Source organism: Biomphalaria glabrata, chromosome 14 (genome assembly GCF_947242115.1).
Source record: "Biomphalaria glabrata chromosome 14, xgBioGlab47.1, whole genome shotgun sequence".
NCBI classification, from domain to species: domain Eukaryota; kingdom Metazoa; phylum Mollusca; class Gastropoda; family Planorbidae; genus Biomphalaria; species Biomphalaria glabrata.
In genome coordinates, this window is record NC_074724.1 from 12,325,865 (window position 1) to 12,351,977 (window position 26,113).

The 26,113-nt window shown below is 35.6% G+C and overlaps 1 protein-coding gene across 29 annotated transcripts in view; it reads left to right on the forward strand.

Moving 5' to 3' along the window:
- Positions 1-26,113, forward strand: part of LOC106074315 (uncharacterized) — a 135,875-nt gene that overhangs the window by 24,736 nt on the left and 85,026 nt on the right. For all 29 annotated transcript variants that reach the window (XR_008774599.1, XR_008774600.1, XM_056009558.1 and 26 more), the window contains exons 9-18: positions 1,825-2,109; positions 5,369-5,647; positions 7,087-7,383; positions 8,260-8,550; positions 9,194-9,490; positions 12,774-13,061; positions 16,543-16,818; positions 18,865-19,182; positions 21,096-21,398; positions 25,099-25,224. Coding sequence is in view for 27 of the 29 variants with exons in the window: in XM_056009558.1 (XP_055865533.1) it covers positions 1,825-2,109; positions 5,369-5,647; positions 7,087-7,383; positions 8,260-8,550; positions 9,194-9,490; positions 12,774-13,061; positions 16,543-16,818; positions 18,865-19,182; positions 21,096-21,398; positions 25,099-25,224 (2,760 nt within the window). In the remaining 2 variants the exon portion in view is untranslated. The remainder of the gene's footprint in view (positions 1-1,824; positions 2,110-5,368; positions 5,648-7,086; positions 7,384-8,259; positions 8,551-9,193; positions 9,491-12,773; positions 13,062-16,542; positions 16,819-18,864; positions 19,183-21,095; positions 21,399-25,098; positions 25,225-26,113) is intronic.

Below are 26,113 nucleotides of genomic sequence, written 5' to 3' on the forward strand. Positions count from 1 at the left end.
TTGGAATGAGTGGTATCTCTGGCTCTGTCTGTGTGAAGAACTGTGCCTTACAAGCTGCCTAATGGTCTTCATTTGTTACCTCTACGTAGAATCTCGAAGCCTTTTCCATGTTTGGAAGGCAACAGAGATTTGTATTAGAGTTTCCTTTCTCTTATTTGGGTAGCCAGCCAAGGCTAACGAGCCCCTCATGCACGAAGCTTACTGGTTTACGAGCCATTTTTTGCCTTTGCCTTTTCTCCTGTCAGCAATAACAGGTCAATTAGACCCAAAGCAGGACTTACATTCCACAAGTTTGAGTGGTTATAAGAGGCTATTTGAAATGCATTCCATTAGAAGTATTTTATAGTTAGTGAAGTGCTTCATTCCATTAGAAGTATTTTATAGTTAGTGAAGTGCTTCATTCCATTAGAAGTATTTTATAGTTAGTGAAGTGCTTCATTCCATTAGAAGTATTTTATAGTTAGTGAAGTGCTTTATTCCATTAGAAGTATTTTATAGTTTGTGAAGTGCTTCATTCCATTAGAAGTATTTTATAGTTAGTGAAGTGCTTCATTCCATTAGAAGTATTTTATAGTTAGTGAAGTGCTTCATTCCATTACCACTTTCGGCAATGACATACTTACATTTACAATATTTACATGTAAATATAAATATTGCCATGGCATGAACAACTACGATTGACGGACTTGGACTTTGCTGATGATGTTGCACTACTCGGGGCTACAAATAAATGCATTCAAGAAATGACGGAGAGCCTAGACAGAGAGGCACCCAAAATTGGCCTCCTCATCAGCTTGGATAAGACTAAAATTATGCGAGTGGGATATAAGGTAAAGGGTGTCCCCGTCAGACTTGACGAGTCAAAGCTTGAAGAGCTGGACAAGTTCACGTACCTTGGCAGCATCATAACAAATGATGGAGATGCTTACCATGATGTAGCGTGCCGAATAGGAAAGGCAGGGAGCATTTTCCAAAGGCTGCAGCCTATTTGGACTAGCCAAGCCATTGGACTCGAGACAAAAATGCACCTTCTCAACACATTTGTCATTCCATGTGAGACGTGGAAGTCATCTGTCAAAATTGAGAAAAGACTAAATGTGGCTCAACAGAGATGGATGAGACGGATTTTGGGAGTCAGTTATACAGACCGGATCTCAAACAAGGAAATCCTTTGCCGAACTGGGAGTCGAACACTTAGTGAGGTTGTGACTGAGCGTCGCATGAGGTTTGCGGGACATGTTCTACGTCAAAATGAATTACGCACACCAAGAGTTGCGATAACATGGAAGCCAAAACGCGGAAAGCGCAAACAGGGACGTCCACGTATTACCTGGCGACACACCTTCATGGAGGACCTCAGAACAGTGGACAACAGATGGGAGGAGGCTTTAGACATTGCCAGTGACAGATCATTATGGAGACAGCTTGCCGCCCAATGCGCCGAACGGCTCGGGAGGACCTAAGTCTAAGTCTAAGTAAATATAAATATTATATTTATTTATTTATTTATTTAAATTACAGCAGTGCTGGAAAGAGAAAATGTAAGATGTATATCTATATACATATCAACATCAATAGCTTGCTTCGTCTAATAGTTGAGCTTATTTCAATCGCTAACATAAGAGATAATTTGAAAAATGAAAAATGGGTTGATATTTAAATATCTAGAACTAAATTGAATAACATCTTGAGCCTGTTAATTTGTTTAGATCTAATTTAAAGATGACTTTATTACCTACATTGACTTTATAATTCCAAAAATAACAATGAGTCAAGAAAACATTTCTTAACATAACTATTTTGTTATATACGCTTCTTTTTTAGTTGGCCCTACTCAGGTGTCGTTATCAAGGTCAACCATTCAGATGAATATTTGTAGCACTGAAGCATTTACTTGTACAGTGGAATCAAACAATGCCAGTCCAGGAGTGGTCTTCAATTCGTCTGCTAGCAGTGTGAATACTGTCTTACGCCAGACTGGAAGTGCCAGTCTTTCTGCTACCTATGCTGTCAAAGCTTTAAAAGTTGAGCGTTACACTTTAACATGCAAGGCTACCAATACCCTATTTGACATATATGCAAGTGGATCCATTTCTGTCACTGTTTTAGGTTAGTATTATTCCTTACCTTACCTTACCTATCCCTTAGTCTGTTGGACCGTTGGGGCACCAAGCAAGACTCGTCGACTGTCTTTCTCCATTCCTGCCTTGTTTAGAAGTAGTAAAGAATTAATAAAATGCAAAGACGAATATATTTTGTAATACAAACTCTTAATTTTCCTTATTATTGGTATCCCTACCCAAACTGGGCCCCGCGAAATCCGTTTCGCATTGGGCCCCACAATGCTTAAGCCCGGTCTTGCTATTTAGTGATGGGTGAGTATTACTTGTTCTCCCCCCCCCCCCTTCTTTTTTGCCTCTAAAATTACATGGGGTAACTCTAGTCCGTCCGATTAGCAGAAATAAAAAAGTCATCTTTCCATTACTTAGTGTCGAAACTCTTGAGCCATGAAGAGAATTATATATATATATATATATTTATAGATTGCTAATTTGCTTATTAGTCTTTTGTCCTAGACCAACAATATTTCTAGATATGATCTGATAAATGGAAATCGACATTACATTTCTTTGCTAGAACAGTAAAGAATTATGTACATTTTTTAAAAACAATATAAAAATAAATCAAATAGACTACCTGATACCCTTGCCACGTTACGGTTGAAATACCTGGTATATATGTTTATTTTGCCCGGAACACTTTTAAACCAGTCATTAAAACGGACCGATTACGACGCTTCCCCGCCCCCAACACAATTGTTTCTAGCCAACAAATTGTAATGTCCCTTTCTTGTCTCTTTCATCCAACAAACGAAGGTCCGCAACACCGCATTATAGAACATACACAAACACTTCTTAGGACCATCAGTTGCAGCCTACCATCTCCCTTCTTTTCTTCATTAAATGTCGGCTGTCAAATACATAGTTGGTAGAAGTCGTGAATTAAAATCAGTTTTTTTGTAATTTTTTTTTCTCTGCGGTTTCTATCTGGAAAATGGCTTAGTTGTCATAGGCTTCAGTTAAGAAAGAATAAGTTAAATTTTTGTATTTTATCCTCCACAGCAAATAGCAGAATTAGTGATTAGTTGAAGTGAGTGGCCAAGAGCAAGAGCTATATATTTTTAATAAAATAAAATTATCAGTTGTTTCTTTAAGATAACATATCTCTCTCTATATTTTTTCGATAAGTTTTTATCTGTTTATAATATTATTGTTCATTACTAGTATAATTTGTAAAAACACAAGCGTTACGTTAATGCATTATACATTTAATGGAGTATTACATTCTTATTTTTATTCTTTGTACCACCTGTGCAGCAGGTGTCAGCCATAAAAACGGCACCTCCTGTCCACTTTTGCTTCTCTATTGGCCTAATCGTCTGTGACATTTTTTGTTTCTCTAATTCTGGTTAATTCTTCTTATTTTAAGTGTTGATCAAACAGAATCATCACATGCCGGAGATTGTAAATAACTTAATAATTCAATGAAGAAAGAAAAATCTCCGTATTTTCTCCAAACTTCTTTAATAATACTTCTACAACTTTCTTATATAAATAACTTCTCAATTAAAATCTTAAATATATACAAAACTTCACTTATAATAACTTCAACTACTGTAACTTCAATTAATGTAACTTCAATTAATATCACTTCAACTAATAAAACTGTAATTGATGGACCCGCTAATATCACAAAACTTATTACTCTACCAAACCATTACAAAAGAGGACCCGACTAACTGACTTTCCCCGAATTTATACCTTTATCAATTGTACATTCCAGAATCATGGAAACTTCTCAAATAATTATTTTAGTAACTTTGACTTTCTAGAAGCTGACGTGCGCTATTTTTTTCTCTTAAACTCTTTCTTTGATTGGATACCTAAAATTAACTTGTTTACGCTAGACAGTTGCACTGACTTGACCTCGCTTCCAGAAACTGGTCAAAATAGGTAACAGACATCGTCTTCCAACCGAAAGCCTAGTTGAGGCTGAGATGCATTGCTCGGGAGATGTTACATAAAAAAATATCGATATTTGTCTAGATCAGTGATGCCCAACCTAGTTCGACCCGCGGGCCATTATAATTTCCAAAACTCATCTCGCGGGCCACATAAACGAAAAGTTATAAAATGAAATGAAATTGTTCTGAAACTATTTTGGTAGAAACCTATGGATTTGATACTTAATTGGTTACTTGTCAATTATATATATATTTTTGTACACGTCAGACGATATCCACATTACTTAACTTAAATGTGAGCAACACCAACTCATTTTGTGGTCTCTTTTTAATAAATATTTCCATGGATTCTGCAATATCCAGGCGCAGTTTAACTATCTTTTATTTGCGACTTAAATCAAGAATGCCACCAATTTATTTTATAATTTATTAGCAGTCACATTTTCTTTATAAAATAAATATGTTGGCTTCTCATCATGTTTCACACAAAGAAAAGTAAAAATCTGCTAACTTTTCCTGGAAGATTCTACATTCAGAGTCCCATTTCATAAACACACAAATGTTAAAGATCATCACAGAAAAAGTGAGGGCCCAAACGTAGGTTAATATAAATTATTTTAACTTTTTTCACTTAGTGCCGACGTTTCGGCGGGCCGGATGGAACCACGTCGCCGTAGTTTGGGCATCACTGGTCTAGATTATATCAACTCTTTGAACTGCTGACATCAGTGTATAATGCCCTGTTCAGCATTTTCCCAGCCAACACTAATCATATTCAAGTCGTAATTTCGTAGTTGCTGTTCAGGTGATAATCAGTAATTAAATCCACTTTGAAATAGATACGAAAGAATTAACATGAATTCCTCGTTGCTTAACGCGCGTTGGCTAAGCGGTAAATTGCTTGGCTTCTGAACCGAGGGTCCAGGATTTGAATCCAAGTTCAACTCATAAACACGTCTTTCTACTTCTTTCTGTACTTCAAATTCACTTCAACGACATACGCCCTCGAAGTTACGTCAGACCGACCTAATTGAAACTAGTTATTTGGTATAGTTTTACTCAAAGGTTTCTTCAGAAACACGCACACATAACAGCGCATACCACATGACCAGGTATCAGTCTGTTACAGCTTTCTACTATATCTATAGCTCTCTAGTAACTATCTTACTTTCTCTCGAAGTCTAGATCAAAACAGAAACTTCATGCTACTTAATGGTACATATTACACACGGGTCTCTCTCCTTGTCTGAAAATCAGCACACTTCCGGTCATTCGCGCATACATTCCTAATATAATAATCAGACATTTATGTTCCTAACTAAAGTCTTCTTTTTTTCAACACAGATGTTCCATTGCAGGATCCAGTTGTAATTGTAAACAATAATAATCCCATTACTGAGGCTTCTGAAGCTGTCAATATAACATGCTATGTCTCTGAAAGTGTGGTAGCTGTTAAGGATGTTACCATTGATTGTTTCGGGAGCTCTCAAACTGTCTCAGGATCAAAGGCTACGATGTTTAAAAAGTTCAACAGAGACAACAGCGGAATGTGTTTTTGCACTGTTCGGTACGTGGATGACTGCTTCTTGAGCAAAAGGAAAGAGTTTCAAGTTATAGTGGCATGTATGTACATCATTATTTTTGTTCTGCAATAAGAATATTGTCAGTAAATACTGTCTAAAACAATTTTTAATCAAATTGTATCTCTTTCAAAGTTATGAGGAGAATGTGGACGATAACGTTCCGATCGAGGCTAATGCCCAGACTAGCATCTCTTTCAAAGCCCTAACTTAACTCTTTCTCTCCTAACAGACGATACCAACGTTGATTCCACCTGAATGTTATAAATAAATACAGAGAGAAAGAGTTAAATTTAAACTGAAGACGACACTCCCTCTTTTTCTCCTATGGCGTTGACGAAACACGGAAAGCGGCAGTCGTCGTTTATAAGCTACATGCTTTAATTTTACTCACTTTGCTCTTTTTTTTTTCTTTTTTTGTTTTTTCATTATTTAATGTAAAAGCTAGTCATGCTATTTTAATAAATCGGAAAGACATCTTCAAAATGATTGCAAAACAAACCAACACTTCAATGTATTTCATTTTCGAGTATTAAATTAATTTACAATGAAGCATTAAAATGATAACCTTCTTATTCAAATTGTAAATAGTACATCCCCATGCTGGCCATTACACTGTAATGACTCAATCACAGACCTATATATATATAAGATCTAGACTGGAAAACGGAAACAAATTCTTATCCGCGATTGATCATTTCACAGACCTATATATATAGATTGTTATGTATTAATTATAGAACTATATATTCGTGCAAATTCATGAACTCAGCTACTTCCTGTTAGTTTCAATTAAGCTAATGTTTCGAAATCCTAGATCGAAATAATTCAGGTCTATTGACTTTAGTCATCTTATGTATGTTTTAAATAGATTGATTTTGTTTTTATGTAGCCTATCTAAAAATTGCAAAATAATTATTATAAGACGAGAGTGCTCTTATTTTTGATGTTCAATTACTAGATCTAGATCTAAACATTAAATTATTCGTTACATAGGTTAGGGTTGAAAAAAAAAACTTTGCTTCTTATAACTACTTTACAAAACAACGCCTTGTTTCACCTTTTTAAAAAGTTTTTCACGACATTATTTGTAGTATTAAAAGATCTCCATGCCCAGTCCAGATATAATATATATATATATGTGTGTGTGTCTGTGGACTCAATAGTAAGGCGCTTTGAAGTTGGGTTTACTTGGGTATCTCCTTAGGGACGTGACAGTAGAATAGGAGATTAAAAGAGTAAAAAATGAACGAAATGATTTTTAAATAGAGTCTAATTATTTAATATTATTAGTCAAAAGTTTGTAATTTTGGAGGTTTGTGAACTCAGAGCGCGAAAGTATTTTTTGATGTTGCAATGAAAATAATAGGATTGTTCAAATATAAAAGGCACAGTTTAGTTCTAGAACTAGATTTAAATTTAATACTGGTACATTTATATTAAGATGCACACATGTGTACTTTCATTGATTTGAATATACAGATGGACCAACACGTCTTCAGATCTCAGAAAGTCGTTTAGCACTGGAGATATGTGCCACAGAAACGATCATTTGTTCGGTGCCAACAACAGATTTTAATCCCGAAGTGGACTTCAGTTGCACTTCCGATTCACCCACTTCACTTAATGTTGAGCGTTCACAGATAGACCCCAGCCACGGAACTGCAACATTTTCGCTAACAGCTCAAAAAAGTGGTGACTACACGGTGACCTGTAGAGCGACAAACTCAATGGTACCTAAAATGTATTCCGAAAACTCCATTGTGGTCTCAGTTGAAGGTATGTTTTTATTCTTTTTTATTGAAATCATTATTTCTTCTTCATATTTGATTGCTCCTATTCTTGGCTTCTATAAACGTCTTCTGGAAAATACATGACGCTTGAACAAAGCGTCTCATTTGTTTCGTATATATGATAATCAATTACAAATATTTCTGGGGATGTTTTAACTTGCCGGGATCGCTGCTTAGTATTGTGGTGTAGTCCCAAGTTTGAGCCCCGCCCGCTGCCATCCATGACGTCATGGGCTTAGATTTGATATTCTTCATTTGTAAATGACGTTCAAATTATATAGAGCTGACGTATGCAATCATAAAACGTAAGGGAATTCAACTCTGTAGCTTCCTAAACCGACACAAAGTAGATACAAGCCACTTGCAATAACAAACCTAAAGCAAGAAAAACATTAAAGTATATTTGGTAAAGAAGACAATACCTCCTTATTAAAACTTCACCTTCACCGATCCCTTAGTCTGTTATTCCGTGGGGGCATCACAGAATATTTATCGACCGTCTTTCTCCATTCCTCTCTGGCTTTTGCCTTGGATAGGACCTCTTCCAATCGGTCATGAGTCATGGGCCTAAGTGCAATGAGCCCCTTCGCGTTAAGATTGCTACGCAACAGGCTGTGGGCTCTAATGTTCGTGACTCCTGGTTTACTGAAACCCTTATGCGCCATAAATGTTACGCCACTGGTGTCAATGTCTCTAAGAAAAGATTACTCTTTTTTATAAAACAAATAACTTTTCGCGTCAAATTCCTAATCATGTTATAGGTCATAAATTTTAATAACCTATATTTTTTAAAGTCCAATTACATAGACTCCTATTGAATTTTTTTCGATTTTCTAAACGAGATCGCTTTTTTTCTTCTAAGCTCTTACATCAAGGCATCCAGTAATCAGTGTCACCAACAAGGTGTTGCCTCTAATGGAAGGAGCTGCATCTAGCAATGTGAAGATCTCATGCACAATTCCAGGTGGTTTCCAAGGGGTCAAAAGTTTAACTTTGAATTGCCTTGGCTTGGTATTCACTGAAGACTCACAACCTATCATGATTGAAAGGAATATAACGAGAGCTAACAATGATATGATTTGCAATTGCGTAGTCCTATACACCTCTGAATGTCTTGGTCAACGCATAGCCAAGCTGGATTTAAAAGTCATGTGTAAGTTTATTTCAAAATAGTCATTTTGTCGACATACACTACTGTTAAAAGTATGTATCTACTGCTAAAATCTATCTATCTATCTATCTATCTATCTATCTATCTATCTATCTATCTATCTATCTATCTATCTATCTATCTGTCTGTCTGTCTATCTATCTATCTATCTATCTATCTATCTATCTATCTATCTATCTATCTATCTATCTATCTATCTATCCAGTGTTTTTTTTTGTGACGGTACCTTTTTCAATGTAGGGAAAAAAATCTACTTGTCTATCTGTCTAACTGTCTGTCTGTCTGTCAATCTATCTATCTATCTATCTATCTACATCTATCTATCTATCTAGCTATAATCTGCCTATATTGCTGTCTTTCCATAATGCACATATCTGTTTATTTTATGTTTTTATCTATCTATCCATTTATCTGCCTTATTGAATTGATACCTTCAATATAAGATTTCATTTTGTCTGTATTTTTGTACCTGTAATCATTGACACAAACACGCACCCAAACTATGAAACCATATTTTCTGTCGCCTCCTTCATCCTGTTATATTCTTATATTTTCTTCATCATTAGTAGTCTAAACAATTTATATCTTTATAAAAGTATGATTTTTCACGATTATCTCCCGTTAGTCGGTCCTTCTCAAGCCTTCTTATATCCGAGGTCGATTGACATGGAGAAGTGTGATCAAGTTGGCATTGGGTGCAACGTTTTGAGAGCGGACATATATCCTGGAGCAATGTTCTACTTTTCTAGCGTTAATACCAAGGCTTTCCAGTTCAATGAGAACAGTAAGATGACTACTAACATTTCAGCATCGATCAATGCTACTGCATTAATGACTGGAAGCTTCGCTATAAAGTGTATAGCAAGCAATAGTGTGTTTAACTCTATTTACACTGAGGCTTCAATACTTGCTACTGTCAGAGGTAATTAGACTAGTTTGAAATAAGTAATTTATTTGTTTGAATCAATTCCAAGTTTTCGTTTCAATAATAACGTAAACTATACAATTCTATTTTACACGTCATTAAAAAAAACAAAACTATAATAAATACTTTTTAGTATGCCTAAGATAATATCTCTTATATACAACTTATAGACTGATTGTTTCTTTTCTTAACAACAAATGTAAAATATATTTTTTACCCCTCCCAATCACCCCCACCTCCTTTGTTTTCTCTGGCAAAGAATCGTAGTTAATGAAATGTATAGATCTACTACACTTTATATTTCAATGGTAGGTCTCTGGATCCAGACCGGTGTTTCCCAAAGTGCGGTACGCGTACGCGGATACGAGAAGCGTTTGAAGGGGGTAAGCATTAACTATGCTTCTCCATCTCATTGATGCGAATGAATGTCATTTGTAATATAACATTAATTTACATTTTTTATGAAGTATTTTTTATTTTTCGTTTATTATGTTTGATAATAATTCTTTTTCTTGTGGAGGGGGTACTCAGAGGTACGATAATTATTAAAGGGGTACGCACATGTTGAAAGTTTGGGAAACACTGATCTAGATTTAGAAGACGATGCCCATAACTTTTGAACTAGTAATTTAGTTTTTCAGTGATATAAACTGTTATATTTATTGGAAGATTGTTAGAGCCGTTTTTGTTTTTTTCTATCCATGTCCTGGTTCCATTAAGTTCCATTAAGTCCGTCCCGGACAAAATCTACCTCACGACATGGGCAGTGGAGGTGAATCGATTCAGGAGAAGGTCTATCGGTGAGGGCGACAATGGGCTTATATTGCCATCTCGATGGAGCCATCTGTGTTGTAGTCTGCGTATGTCTCTTTCTCCTGCTCCAGTTGACCTTCACCTGGTTGCACTGACGTCTTTGTTGCATCGCTATGCACTTTGGACTCAACAAACGTCGCCTTCTTCGGTCGCTCACTACCGAGAGCAACCACTTAACACTTGGGGAGGGATAGGATGTCAGGACTGGAGTCACCAGGATCGTTGACCCAACAGGTTGTTTCGTAGGGCTTTCAAGAGAAGGGCTTTGGGAATGGGTTTTAAGTCCACAGGAGGGGAAATAGTGGCACACATCTTCAGCATCAGGCTTCAGTTGATTTCCTTGACCACCATCAGGGCTTCTCACTCTGGTCTTGTAAGCAGACCAATCGCATGTCGGGTACAGACCTTGCCGATGGGTTTCTTGGAGATCGCGTTCTCCCTGCGAAACTTGACACTTGCCTAACATCTGGGTGCAGCCATCAAGATTTGAGTTCCCCTCATCAGCACTGGCAGATTGACAGTTGTCTTTAATGTCCTCAGCTACGATCTTTGGGAAAGACACAACGTTGTCTTGTTCTGTCTGGCCGATGGAGGCACTCATTTCTGCAGCAAGAGCGTTGGTTGTGCTATTGGTCTCGGTCTCTTCTCTTGTATCTTCATCTATTTCTTTCTGCGAATCACCCTTGATCACGTTCTAAAAGCCAGCCAACATCTGCTCTTGAAAGGTAATCAGTAGCTCTACTACATCGTGTTTGAGTTCAAAGAGGTACGTGCTCGGATCTTCCTCTTCATCCAGCAGGGCTTGCCGGAGACGTTCTTTAAGAGTTTCGTTGTTCCTTTCGTAGTACTTCAGTCCTCACCATTTCAGCTCTTGTTTCAGTTCTTTCAGATTCAGTTCATCAAGCAGTTTTACAGAAGCCATAGGAAATCCCACTTCTGACACCAGTGTTACGATTCTCTCTCCTACTCAGGCCTTCTGTAAAGACTGCTAAAAACAACACAACACATCAACACATCAAGAACTTGACAACAAGGCTCCAAATAATCTGGTACTTTAATAATGGTCAAGTAGATAACAGCCAATACTAGACAATTGGCAACAAACACATCAACAACTAAAATGTTTCATTGTACATCACCGTACAAAACTCTACTGTCTCTATCTTTTCCTGGACTCGAACTTTTCACTGGAGGACTGCACCAGGACCGACTGCATGGCTGACTAACAGTCCCGGTCTCAACGCTCTCCGGTCTTGAACTGCCGCTTTACTACACACTGTCTCACTCGTACACGCAGGCTTTCGATCACATGACCATCACATTGGTCATATTTGCGTGTAATCGTAGTACTGTGCCTTGTCCATGGCCCCGCTGACCTGAGTGATTCACGTGTGTGTCAGCTGAGCTTATAGTTAACCCCTTTTGCGCCGCCAATAGGGTCATAACAATATTATTGTAAAATTTGCAATAACATTTGAATAAATGTAATAAACATTGGGATTTTACATATGAGTAAAAATCAATAAAAGTAGGTGATCAGCTCACAGTATTGGTTCGACAAAAAGAACTAGCTAGCAATAGTGTTCATTGGAACATATTTTAAGAAAGTTGATGGGGAGGGGTGACACATTAAGCTACCGCACTAGGTGCCACCGACACTGTATTGGGAGGTTTCCATGCTGATCTTAGGTGATCACTTAACGCTACTCTACTTATTCTAGAAGAGTTAAAAGAGTCTTATTAGAGACGACGTGTTGCACTGTTCTTATTTGAAGTATATAATTTGTTTTAATGAACCCTAATGCTTTGTTTGATTTTTTGATAGTTTCATCAATGTGGAGATTCCATGACAGTTTTTCATTTATTATAACACCTCTAGGTATTTTTGCGTTTTTAGTCTGTGTTGACAGATAAATAAAAACTGGATGTTTTATTTCTTTACACATTAGTTTTTGGAAGTGTTAGTAAAATGTTACGTCCCCTTAATCACACAATATTGTGTGTTATCCCACTTTTAGATATAACGTATGAAGAGTTATGCCCATACACACGGGACACAGTCTGGCTGATTCAAGAATCTTGTTTACATGTCAACATTATGAAGGTTTTGTTTCAGTTTAAGTGTCTATTTTAACGGGTAGTTTCGAGTTACACAGAAGAGTAGATAATATAGGGAAGATAATTTGTCCTTAGTACCTTTTCAAAAAGTCCAGTAGGAAATGCCAATGACCGTTAACAGTTCTAAAAATACCCATATATATATGTAAAAGATTAATGATACAAAAAAACTAAACCTGTCGTAACCAACCTAACTACTGAAGTTATAAAAATACAAACAACTATGTTGATTTTTTAAGGAAATAAACACATGTACTCAAATGATGTGTGCAAGTTTACTTCCCTCCCCCCTTCCGTATTCCTCATATCTAGTTATTGGTTATGAAAAGAGCCTCTCTTTAAATTGCAGAGTACCCGCTGAAGCCGCCTGTGTTTATCGTTAATGACGGCAACCCTATAACAGACAAATCAGTTTTGAGCAGTCTAAGTATTTTGTGTGTGGCAGGAGTAAATAAAAGGCCACTGAGTAAACTGACCATCAGCTGCCTTAATGTCACTGTCACCAGCAAGACCAGCACGGTCAAGATCTACAAGGACATTACACAGGACACCAAGGGGACAGACTGCAGCTGCCTCGCAGAGTACAAGGACGCCTGCAATGGGGAAACTCAATCAAATGTTCATTTTGAATTAAAATGTAAGTTTTTTAAAATATATATATATGATTGTGGGTTCCCAAAATTTCATTTTTCAGTTCTATGTTCATTGCATTTCTATAGTTTGTTCTGCAGTTATGGAATCTCGTAAAAGGTATTTTAAAATCTAGATTTTGACTAGGATCTTTGTATTTTCAATTGAAATCAAAACTGTGTAAAGCAAGTTGAAATTAAATGAGCTCAACTATTTAATCTCTTCATTTTACTCAATTCAATTTTTAGATTCAAACATATAACCTTATATATTGTGTATATACTGCTTTGTAATGGAAGAAAAAGAATCCCAAGAAATGATACAACCTATGTATGCACTACTATTGTTTTAAGTACGTATTACGTTTTTTTTCAGCGCTGTTATAAACAGAAAACGCCTTAGTTGGCTTGGACATATACAATGAATACCACCGATTTTCACACGATAAAGTGTATGGTTAAAGTTTCCCTTTCAGATCATGTGGTCTATTCATGGGCGTAGCCAGGGGTGGGTTTTGGGGTTCAACCCCCCCCCCCCGAAATGAAATCCCCACTGATTTTTTTCTTTGATTTTGTTTATTTTAGGTGAGATTTTAATACTAGACCATCACTTGCCCCAGCGCAGACAAGGGGTTTCGAGTTTAAAACCCCAACCAAGGGGGTTTTGCAGTTAAATTCCCCTCTTCCATAAAACAAAACAAACAACAAAAAATAATGCAAACGACAATCCCCAAATTCCATAAGCATAGCTGAGGAAGATTTGGATTTTAAAGCCCCCTCCGAAATTAACTATAAAAACCCCTCTTCAATATAAAAAAGCAAATTAAAAACTGAAAATACTATGAGCGTCGCCAAAGGGGCTTTGAGTTTAAACCTCCTTCAGCGGTGTTTAAAGCTAAAAAATTATCTTCAATATAAAAAAAAGCAAATTACACACTCCAAATTCTATGAGTGTAGCCAAAGGAGTTTTGAGTTTTGTGTTTAAACCACCTTAAGTGGGGTTTGAAGCTAAAAAAATACCTCATCAATATAAAAAAAGCAAATTACACACTCAAAAATCTTTGAGAGTAACCAAAATTGTTTTAAGTTTAAAACCCTCTTCAGCGTGGTTTGAAGCGAAGAAATACCTCTTATATAAAAAAAAAAGCAAATTACACACTCAAAATGATATGAGCGTAGCCAAACAAGGGTTTTGAGTTTAAACCCCCCTTCATCGGGGTTTGATGCTAAAAAATACCTCTTCAATATAAAAAAAAAAGTAAACTACACACTAAAATTCTTTGAGCTTAGCCAAGCCAAGGGGAGTTTTGAGTTTAAACCTCCTCCTCCAGATGGATTTTCTTTAGTCTAAAACTCTCCAGACGTTTTTGAGTTTAAAATCCCCCTACAGAGAGTTTTGAGGTTGAAACCCCCCTCTTCAATATTATTCTAAAGCAAACTACAGTCACCAAATTCTATGAGCGTATCTAAATGGGGTTTTGAAGTTGTTTTTTTAGTTAGGGTTAGGGCTCTCAATCAAGGAAATGCTATGCCATACTGGGAGTCGACCCCTTGGTAAGGTTGTGACAGAGCGACGCATGAGGTTTGCGGGACATGTATTCCGACAAAATTATTTTCGCATAATCAGAGTTGCCATGACATGGAGGCCATTACGAGGAAATCGTAACAAGGATCATCCTAGTATAACTTCACCCCACACTTTCATAGAGGTCCTCAGAGCAGGTGGGAAGAGGCTCAGACATTGCCAGCGACAGATTTTTGTGGAAACAGCTTGCCACCCTATGAGCCGAACGGCGCGGAAGGATCTAAGTCAGTAAGAGTAGCACAGGCTTTGAAATAAAACTTTTAATAGCAGAATATTGCTCTGTAGATACCTCAGAATATTCATTTTTTAGGCTTTCAATACCGGAAATAGTGCTTGGCGCCACGCGCTGGGGGAGCTCGAAGCGCTCCCCCCAGACCCCCCCCCACCCCAGATTGCTAGTACGTACAGGTAGTCTACAATTTTCCACTAACTCCAAGAAAAACAAATTCTTGGGTATAATAAACGTCTTCCGAAAGCATAAAGAGTCAGAATGTAACAAACATATACATAATATACAGACCGCCCCCAAACACCCCCCCGAAAAAAATCCTGGCTACGCCCATGAATTAGGGCAGATCTGTTTCTCTTTTCCGCGGTTTACGGGGTGTCATGTGGCCATCACAAAGACCAACCGCGTTTCCTTGTATGGTATGGTGATCTAGTAGAATGCTGGAGACCTGCAGGTTGTCCAGGGAAACGATTGTTGATGTTTTTTAATTAGACCTGGATTGAGTGATACAACATTTTTAGATACGATACTTAATTTTATTCCAGCATTGTCCTGTAGATATTAAGTAGCATTTGCAACTATCAATCATATTTACCCAACCACAACTGTCAGGAGCCTAATATAATAGCCGATTTCGTGGACTTCATCTAACAGAATTTAAACAATGTTAACTTTGTGATAATTTTATTGCAACCAAACTTTAATGAGAATATGGCATTAACTAGTAGATTATGTTAGTTACGTGACACTAATAGGCCAGGGAAATAACTAGAACACAATATTTAAGGAGAAAATGTTTATGATTCAATTACAAATATATATCTAAATGTACTTGGTATATTTATTAATTTATACAAAGCTTTTGGTGACTATGTCTGTTTGTCGGGTAAAAAGTTATTTCTCAGCAACTAATCTCGGATGAAGTTGAAATTTATCACAATTATTTCTAGTACCTGACACAAAAAAAAATAAAAAAATAATTAATAGTTAATTATTTTGTCTTGTATATAACAGGGGAAAGAAATCGTACTTGACAGATATGGTTCAGGTCTTAAAACGTTTTTTTTTAATGCATTAAACATTTACACAGATACCCCCTTCTCCCCCCCCCTACCTTTCCTAACTGGTCCAGACAAGTGATAGGATCAAAGCATATTGAGAAAGCTAAGAGCGTAAAATAGCTCTAATCCAAAATAATGGGTAAAAATATTTCTACACAGATTTATTATTAATAGTTTAGAACTTTAGATCCATTAGGTAAAAATTTATTTACATGACTTAAAGTTGTAAAGTAAAGTACCCCTTTCAGATCTTGTGATCTATAGGGCAGATGATGTTAAGATCATCTGTTTATTTGGCCAACGGTTAACGAGCAGTGTGTTATGTGGCCAGCACAACGACCAACCGCCTTTACTTTCCCCAACTAAAGTCTAGTACCCATTAGAGTTGGGTGGACTCAGGGGCGCCTTAAAAATCCCGGAATTCAAAATCACAGTCTTCGCCGAGATTTGAACCCAGGACCTCAAGTTCGGAAGCCAAGCGCTTAACCACTTAGCCAACGCGCCTTCATTTACATGACCGATCTAAACAAATTGATACAATTACACTTAATTATAAGCTTTTTTTTAAATCTATCATTTTTGTATTTCTTGTTTTATTATTGTGAATAACTCAGGCACACAACCGATGTTAATCATTAACAATGGTCATCCTATTATACCTGGGGCGTCTGGCTCTCGAATTCCAGTGGTCTGCGATGGAATAGAAGACACGAACACTGAGAGCAACATCACGCTGACTTGTCTTGGAAGCACACAAACCTCAGTTGGTACGACCATCAGTATAGAGAAAGACGTAACCCAAAAGGATAACGGAGCATTGTGCTCTTGCACTATCGACTCTTTGTACTGCAGCCAGAAGAGAACTGTCCAATCAGCTGTCAATGTGTCATGTAGGTTTATTCCAGTTTTTAATGTAACCATTATTTTTGTTTAATTTACTTATTTATTTCTGCTTTATTTTTATGTTTACAAAAGTATGTATTTGTGATTGATGTTAAGCTAAAATAAAACGTAGCAATTGGAGTTTCTCATAGAGCTATTTCTTGGAAGTATGTATAAGCAACGTACTCTTGTATATAATCTATAATATGCTTGTAAAATTCCACTGGCTTACCCATTGATCAAAAATCTCTTAATCTGACGTACGGATGCGAAGGTTAAAAAAAAACAAAATGGGGGTTCCAGAGAGCGAACAAGTGAGAGAGAGAGAGAGAGAGAGAAGAGAAAGAACAGACTTTGAAAGTTCATTGTAACAGAGACACTAATTTACGGGCTAAAAAAAAGTAGGTTAGTTTGATCGTGAAAATGTCGCCTGTTTATTTAAAAAAAAGATTAAGAAACAAGATAAAGAATAGGTGTTCTGGCAATAATAAACAATATAAAAAATCAACGTGCGTGTGTACTGCTAGTTTATTATGTAATTGACAAGAAAAAAAAGTAATCATTTTAGTTATCATCATAATGTTGTCAATTATGTCTATATTTAATTTTAACCTTTTTTTTTCCAAATATACAACAGGAATACCTGGCTTCGAAATTTCTCTATTCTTGTATTAAGTACAAAGTTCCTTAAAGAAATGTATCCTTCGTTAACCTAGACGTGCATGTGCATTCAAGATTTAAACTCTGATCATTTTTTATGGCCAATTCCGGCAATTTGTTCTATACACTATAGGCACTAATAAAAGGCAGCACTTGTAACAATCAGTCCTAGCATATTAAATAAGAAATGTGCTTTTATCCTTGTGAAAAGGGAGCACATCTACGAATCAGTCCTATCTCCGTAATTATTTTCTGACATAATTGTTCATTTTTTCACATTTTTGCATTCTACCCTGTCATGATGAAACTTCAATAACATTTTTGTTTGTAATCAAAAAACGTTAGTTTTGGTATAGAATCATAAGAGAATGCGTGTTATTTTTATAAAACACAAATTAAAAGTTTATAAAACAAAAATTATTTAATTTAATGGGGTCAGATAAACGATACTATCGTTAATCAGGAGAGAACGGGTTAAATAACAAATGTGCTTTTATTTTTCTGAGTATTATTTGTGGTGAAATATATCCGCCGATCGGTCAGTTTCCATTTTTTGACGGGGATGAATGGCATTTGACTTCTAGGGGAAAAGTTTGAAGATCACAACGCGACAAAGTATTATATCATCTGTCGGATAGGCACGTGGACAAGCATAAGCAAGAAATAAAGCTTAGTGGTTTCGTATCAAATAAAAGGTATTTATTTGAATATAAATAAAAGATATGCAAACATCACCTGGGTGAAGATATACATATAGATCCAGGACAAATTACTGGACAATATCATCACTGGGCTATTACTCGTGTTTAGTTTGCTTATATCATTAATACCTTCACGACTTTCTGTGGGCCTATGTTGTAGAAGAGGGCCGCGAAACGTGCTGTATAAAAACACGATTTTTTTAATGTGCAAGACATTTTCATATAAACTACACTTTTACCAGAAAAAATCAGTTAATAAATATTTATACTAATTTTTAATATCTATTTTACATTTACAAATATATATGAATAAATGTTACTAAAAATAGTATCTTTCTTTGTAAACATGATTAAACGTGATCTCCTTGATATTTGGATACTATTTTAGAAGCTATGCATTTTTATGAAAAAATGGCTTACATAATATATTTTAAAAACATAACGGCTAGCTTTTAGAACGCAAAAAGTAGCAGTTTCAAGCTTTGCAAGTTGCAAAATGTTGAGAGATTGGATATCCAATAACATTTTTAAAAGTTTTTTTTTATATAAGTGTGACAGACAGACGGAGGAACAGACAGACAAAATACACAAAACTATTAACGGTTTTTCCTCTTTCGGGCTCACTAACAAGAACTCTTACTGTTAGAATTCTTTTTTCGTCTTGTAATATTTCACCTTTTTTTTTTTCTTCAGATTTTTCTGGAATAGACAGATTCACAGTTCAGGGCTTTGAAACGCCACAAGAAGTTAAAGAAAATGAACAACTGACTTTTATCTGTATAACGCAATGTAATCCAAAACCGAATATAATGTTAAAAACTAAAAACGATGAGGTAGCAGAGCTAAGGAATGGAGATAGAATCACATTTACAGAAACTACAAGTGGGATATGGGAATATCGCTTAGAGGTGGCTGCTGTATCCTGTGCAGATACTGGCAACTACACCTGTTACGCTGAGAACCTGATTACGGCTACGCATTTAACAAAAACGTCTGAGATCATAGTGCGATGTAAGCAAAGTTCCTTTTTATTTTCATCAAATTTCTCATTATTTTTTTTTATTTTCCCCTCAATGTCCTAATTGTGAAATAAAAGGTTGATTTAAAAACAGTTATTTTTCGTTCCTAAAAATTGGGTGAAAAAAAATGTCTGTGCATTCTACGCTTTTTTCGCCAACCCCATAAGTAACTGTCTATCACTCCTCCAACACACTGCCATCAAACGATTTCTGTCATTGCATTGTGTTTATGATATATAGTTTGTTACTTGAAGCCAAGGCAATGACTAGACAAAGACTGGTGTACTGACTCCTCTTTCATTCCACTCTCTCAGTAACGCACAAAGCGTAAGGATCGTGTTGTATGCGTTCCAAACTGTGATCTCAATCGTTCAGTGTTCAAACCCTATCAGTGTGTCATTCCCAGAAATCTAGCAGAAGGTTTGTAATCTTTAATCCTGGTGTAACATTCAAAGCTAACAAGTCAATAGTAACACTAGCCACATCACTATTTGTAATCAGTCTCTCTTTCAATTTCTCCAAGTTTTAAGTCTTTGAAAATACCACTCTCTTTATAAATGTGTCGAAAAAAAAAGTTGCAAATCTTAGGACATCAAAAAAAAAAAAATGCGTATCTGATGATTTTAAAATTAATTTGGTATCCGGTGAACAATCATTAAAAAATTTGACCTAATACAAAATATCATCAAATTTGAATGAACTCATTTGTAATCAGAATCGCTTTGTCAATTTCTTCAAGTTTTAAGTCTTTGAAAATACGGCACTAAAACTCGTTCGTACCTTACTCGGTCAGACTATATCAACGCAAGCCGTTTATCAGGAAACATGAAAAGGACCGAGATGCCTGTGTGTAATCACTGAATGAACTCTTTTTGTTGTGTTTGTTCTATTTATGTATGCTTCTGTTGTGTTGTCTTTATACGAGAAAGGAGTCCTTGTAATCACAACAAATTTCCATATGGATCAATAAAACAGTCTTATTCTTAGTCTTAGACTTACCAATCTCTTACAAATGTGTCAAAAAAAAAGTTGCAAATCGTGGAACATTTTCATAAAAGTTGCAAATCTGAGGACGTCAAAAAAGAAAATGCCTATCTGAGGACTTAAAAATTTATTTGGTATATGGTGAACAATCCTGAAGAAATCTGACCTAATATTATATACAAAATATCAAAGTTGATTGAAGTGATGAACATATTATGTACCAACAGACTCAAGTAGAAAGCCAAGGAGGTCCTTTCTGAAGAACAGGCAGGCTTCAGGTCAGACAGAAACGCTAGACAACGCATATTTAACATCAGACTTCTAAATGAAATATGTCTTCAACACCAAAAGAAACTGGTTCAAGACTTTAAAAAGCTTTTGATTGAGTTTGACATGAAGGTGTGATTCAAGTGATGAGTTCAACCTATATATAAACATTATCGATGTTATCAAAGTCCTATATCTAATTCTAATAGCTCAGTATTTCTAAACTACCAAATTGGATAAAGTTTTAGGACTTCCATAGGAATGCGTAAAAGATGCAACCTCTCTCTCTACAGCTCTTTTTAACATACTTCTGGAGTATATTATGATAAAAATATCTAAAAGGATTTACTCTAGCTTGACCTTAAACGGTGACCTATCTCCCATCTCAGGTTTGCGTTAATGTTAGCCGCAAAGTATGTTATAACCCTCGAAAACTAATGGCGTGAACTACTTTATAATATGCAGTTATAATGAGTACAATAGTTATTCTTGTCGTTTAAATAGGCTGTTTTTATTTTGTAGTGCCTTAAATTTCATGCTCATATCTTTTTATGTACGCAAACATTTTTTTTCTTAGTCTAACATTTTTATAAAGTCAAAATTAAAATAAGCTTATCTATTTTATTTATTGCATTTGTTCTCCCCTATTGTAAGGTCCTTTCAAAGTAGCTAATGAAGAAGTAGTACAGAGGAAGTTTATTGGTTATCTTGACAAGACGGCTGTAGTGTCTGTTAACGTATACGGATATCCACTACCGAAAAACTTTCAACTTCTTAGAGGAAGCAATGAATCAGTTGATCAGAACCAATTCTCGTTCACTTACACAGAGATTGCGAAACCAAACATATTAGTCAATTTAAAAATTTACAACTTAAGAGAAGACAATTTTACAACCTACACAATGATAATCAACAATGCTGAAGGGCAGCTGCAGTATCAGTTCAGTATAATTAAAGGTAATCATTTCTGTATATCATGCTAGTTTTGTTAGAAAAATATTCGTTAGTATTAAATAAAAACGTTGCAATTTTTTACAAAGCTTATATCAACTCACTCTGTCTGTCTGTCCGTCTGTCTGTCTGGTAAAAGAAATTGAACATGTTTTTTCTCCCATTTCCAATTCTCGAGTCAAGTTAAGACTTTGAACAATTATCCATTAAACCTGACACAACATGAATTTAAAAAATAATTAATTAATTAATTGTTGGTGATTAATTATTTTGTTTGATTTCGAAATAAGTTCAATAAATGTGACTTAATGAGAGACGTAGATATATGTATCTAACCTTAACCCTTTATAACATTTCTACACGTTTGCTCTCCCACTCTCCAGTCTTGGATCAAGTTGAAATGTTACACAATTATTTGTAGTCGATAACAAAGCACGAATCAATCCAAAAACTAACCAATTAATTAATTATTTAATTAATTGTGTTTCATATAGCAGAACCCTGTAATTTTAGATAAATTGGCAGTACTTAGCGGTCCCTTGCCTAAGATAAGCTTTGGTTTTTAAAATGTATTTTTTTTTTCGTTTGCTTGTTTGTGAATTCTACTTACTGGGTTTTTTTACAGTAAAATATTAATCACACTATTCTTCTTTGATTTTTGAAACGCATTTGAGATTCACTGAGCAATAAAATTCGGTCAAATGAAAAAAGAGAAAGCCACATGAAGCAATGTGGTGGTAGTTATATGAATGCCAAAGAAAAACTTTTCAAACTGAAAATAGGAAGATTGGGAGAGATTTAAAAAACAAAAAAGAAATTAACAATATGAAGGAAAACGTTTAAAATTCAATGTAGCCAACAAAAGAAAAAACCTTTTTCTTGGCGCTACATACGAAAAAGTTGAGAAATTATATTATATTTCAATTGCTGCAAAGTGACCATATTGCTAAATCTTTTATTAAAATTGTCTATAATTCCGTATTCCGTATATTAAATACACCAAAGTAAATTAGGGACTAAAATTTACGTCTGATACAAATATTTTCACTGGCGTAAATAGGCCTCTTTGCTTTTCGGTTTTCGTTTCTTTGTCGAAAAGAAAATTGGGCGGGAAATATTTTTTTCCTTACATATTTTTTTGCATTTTGTAGTTCTTTTTTTTTACATTATTAACATTTCTAGACTGTGAATCTAAGTGTAAATTATAGACAAAGAAAATTCAACACAAAAATACGAAAAAAATCAAACTCGTATCTTTTTACCTTTACCTATCCCTTAGTCTGTTGGACCGTTGGATTTGTCGACCGTCTTTCTCCATTCCTCCCTTTTTTTTTGCCTTGTTTAGAACCTCTCTCAATGGCAGGCCCGTCCATTCTTTAATGTTGTCCTCCCGTCGTTTTTTCTGTCTGCCTCTTCTCGTATCAGGCTATACAAATAAAAGACCTGAATCAAAGCCATGTGAAACTAAATTTACATTATTTTCTTTGACACAAGAAATTTTTATTTTTTGGGATTAGCTTATTAAAAGTGTCCTTCATTTTCCGCCTACACAATTCCACAAACACAAATATTTGTACAAGTAAAAATAATTGTGGTGTTTTACATTTCATTAACTAGCTCATTTGTAAAATTAAATTTAAAAAAATATTAAAACAAAAAGGAGACATCATCATGACATTCATAAAGACGCTAACGGTGAAATCTTTCTGGCATTTCTTCCTTTCCCTAATTTCCTTCCTCGTGTTTTCTCCTAACGTTTCTACCTGATTTCTCCAAGCAGCATTCGTGAGAGAAAACTGCTAACTATTCCTATGCTTCTGAAAATAATAAAAAATCGCTTGGATTCATTAATATTGACCTGTTGATTAAAAAAGTATTTTTATATTATTACACCGTGACTTAAAATAACTCGTTGCAGAAATAGACATAGTTTTTCATTATTTTGGTTATACAGAGTCTTACGACGATTCTTTGTTTCTAGTACAGTTATTCAAGAAAAGAAAAATAAATAGAATTATACAGGAAAAGTAATGCCAATTTTGTTTTTTATTTCTTCTTCTTTTTTTTTTATAATCTGTTTGAAACTTATAAGATTACAACGAGAGTTTGTGTTTTTGCATTAATTTACAGAAGGTATACTATGGTTCTGTCCACCTCCTCTATTTATTAAGAAGCTAGGCTTCAATATTGAAGTTAAAAACTTTATACAACCAATTTATTAACCCTTTCTAAAAAAAAATAAATATTTAACCAGTGCACGAGATCCTGTTTGTATACTTATGAATAGATCCAGCGTCAACATTTGAATTTCGAGTTTTCGATAAATAGCTGATAACATTTTGGGCATGTACTGTTTTCACTCCTTCGCCGTGGCACGAATTATGGAAACATCTATACCTAAATATATATATATATATATATATATATATATATTTATATATTAACATAGGCGTATCTCTGGCAAAAACAATTAGTGTGTGTGTGTGCGTGCGTGTGTGTGTGTACATAATTAATCTGCATTACATTCTGACCCTCATTCTTTCGAAACAAGTTTATTGTGCCCTGGAATAGGTTCTTCCTGGAGTTAGTGGAAAAGTTGTAGACTCCCCGGCATTGCCAGCAAGGGGGTCTGGGGAGCGCCGTGAGCTCCCCCAGCGCGGATCGGGGCGAAGCCCCGCTGCCTTGCACTATTTCCGGTATTGAAAGCCAATAAAATGCATATTCTGAGATATCTACAGAGCATTATACTGCTATTAAAAGTTTTAGGGCAATGTCTGAGACCTCTTCCCACCTGCTCTTAAGACATCCATGAAAGTGTGGTGCCAAGTAGTACTAGGATGTCCCTGTTTGCGCTTTCCTCGTAATGGCTTCCATGTCATCGCAACTCTTGGTGTGCGTAATTCATTTTGTCCCGCAGACCTCATGCGAGCTCTGTCACAACCTTACTAAAGGGTCGACGCCCAGTTCGGCATAGGATTTTCTTGATTGAGATCCGATCTCTATAACTGACTCCTAAAATCCGTCTTAGCCATCTTTGTTTTGCCACATTTAGTCTTTTTTTAAACTTCGGCAGATGACTATTCACTGCATTTTATTAGTGAAGACCAGCCACTGGTAGAAAATTGTAACCTCTATGGCTACGCTCTTGGAATTAGGTGACTGTAGTTTGCTTTAGATTTTATATCAAAAAGGGAAATTTTATGCTCTTGGGGATTGTCGTTTGCATTCTTTTTTTTTTTTTTTTTTTTTTTTTTGGTTTTGTCTTATAGAAGAGAGGGATTTGACTGCAAAACCCCAAGGTATGGGGTCTTAAACTCAAAATCCCCTGTCGTGCGCTGGGGCAAGTGATGGTTTAGTATTAAAATCTCACATAAAATAAAAAGAATCAAAGAAAAAAATCAGTCACTAGATTCCGATTTCATTTCGGGGGGGGGGTGAATCCCAACGCCCCCCCCGGCTACGCCCATGTATATTAGTGTTTATAGGTCTGTTTAACACAATATAACTTTTGTTACTACTTTTATAGAAAATTAACTTCCGTACTTCTTTCATTAAGAAAAATACTTTGGCTGACACATATAGATCTATTTCTTACGTTCAGCTGAAATTTGTAGGGACTCTTTTAAGAAATAAAAATTGTGTTCATTGATTTATATATTAATATTCTAAAACTAACATAGTCATAAATATCCACTACTTCTCTAAGATCCTACAACTAGCAGCAATGGCGATTCCGATACCATGATAACTGCTGTCAGTGTGGTCATCGTACTGGCAGTTCTAATTATAGTCATAACTGGAATTTGTATCTACCTAAAAAGAAATCGAAACGGTAAGTGTGATTTATAAATATTTAATGTTTTCATCATCCGCTCTGTAATCAAATTAAACTTACATCCTCCAGTGCCGTTTGGCGCATTTGGCGGCAAGCTGTTTCCACAGAGATCTTCTGTCTGCAGCCTCTTTATAGCTGGGTTTCTTCAACTTAACAGACGACTTGCAGCTATATTGCCGATGTAATAAAACAAGTCACTGATGGAGTTTCTTGTACTTTCTACGTGACATTGTATACAATTTAACATTTTGAAACTCATTTCGAAAATCTGATATGTATGGAAGCGAATAAGATAAACTAGTCGACCGACGACGTAGCATACGCCACTATTTTACAGGGCCGGCCTTAGGTTGCTGCAGCCTATGCGACCGCAGTGGACCTCGCACTTTCATAGGACCCGCACTTTCATAAGACCCACGCTAATTCAAGGTATAAATTATTTAATTAAACTCCTGTCGATTTATTAAGAGCTCCTGGAAATCTCCCGAAATTGTAAAATATACGAAAAAGTCCTTAAAATATAGGGAAAAATATAGACAAAAATTGTCATTTTGGGGTGTCATTCAATATGGAAAACGCTAATCCTTCGCGCGATAAATAAAAAAGGCATTATGCATTAGCCGTAATTGGGAATATGGTAAAAGAAGCTTTTCGCGCCTCAAACTAATGAAAAATTATTTGAGGTCAACAATTCTCGAAGATAGATTGAAACATTTGGTAATTCATACTATTGAGCGTGATCTATGTAGGAAACATAATTATTGTGATATACTGTATGAATTTGCTATACGCAGGCTTGTAAAGTAATTATGTATGTAGTAAAGAATGAATAAAATGCATAAGCGAGTTTATTTTCTAATACAAACTATTAAACTTTACTTATAAT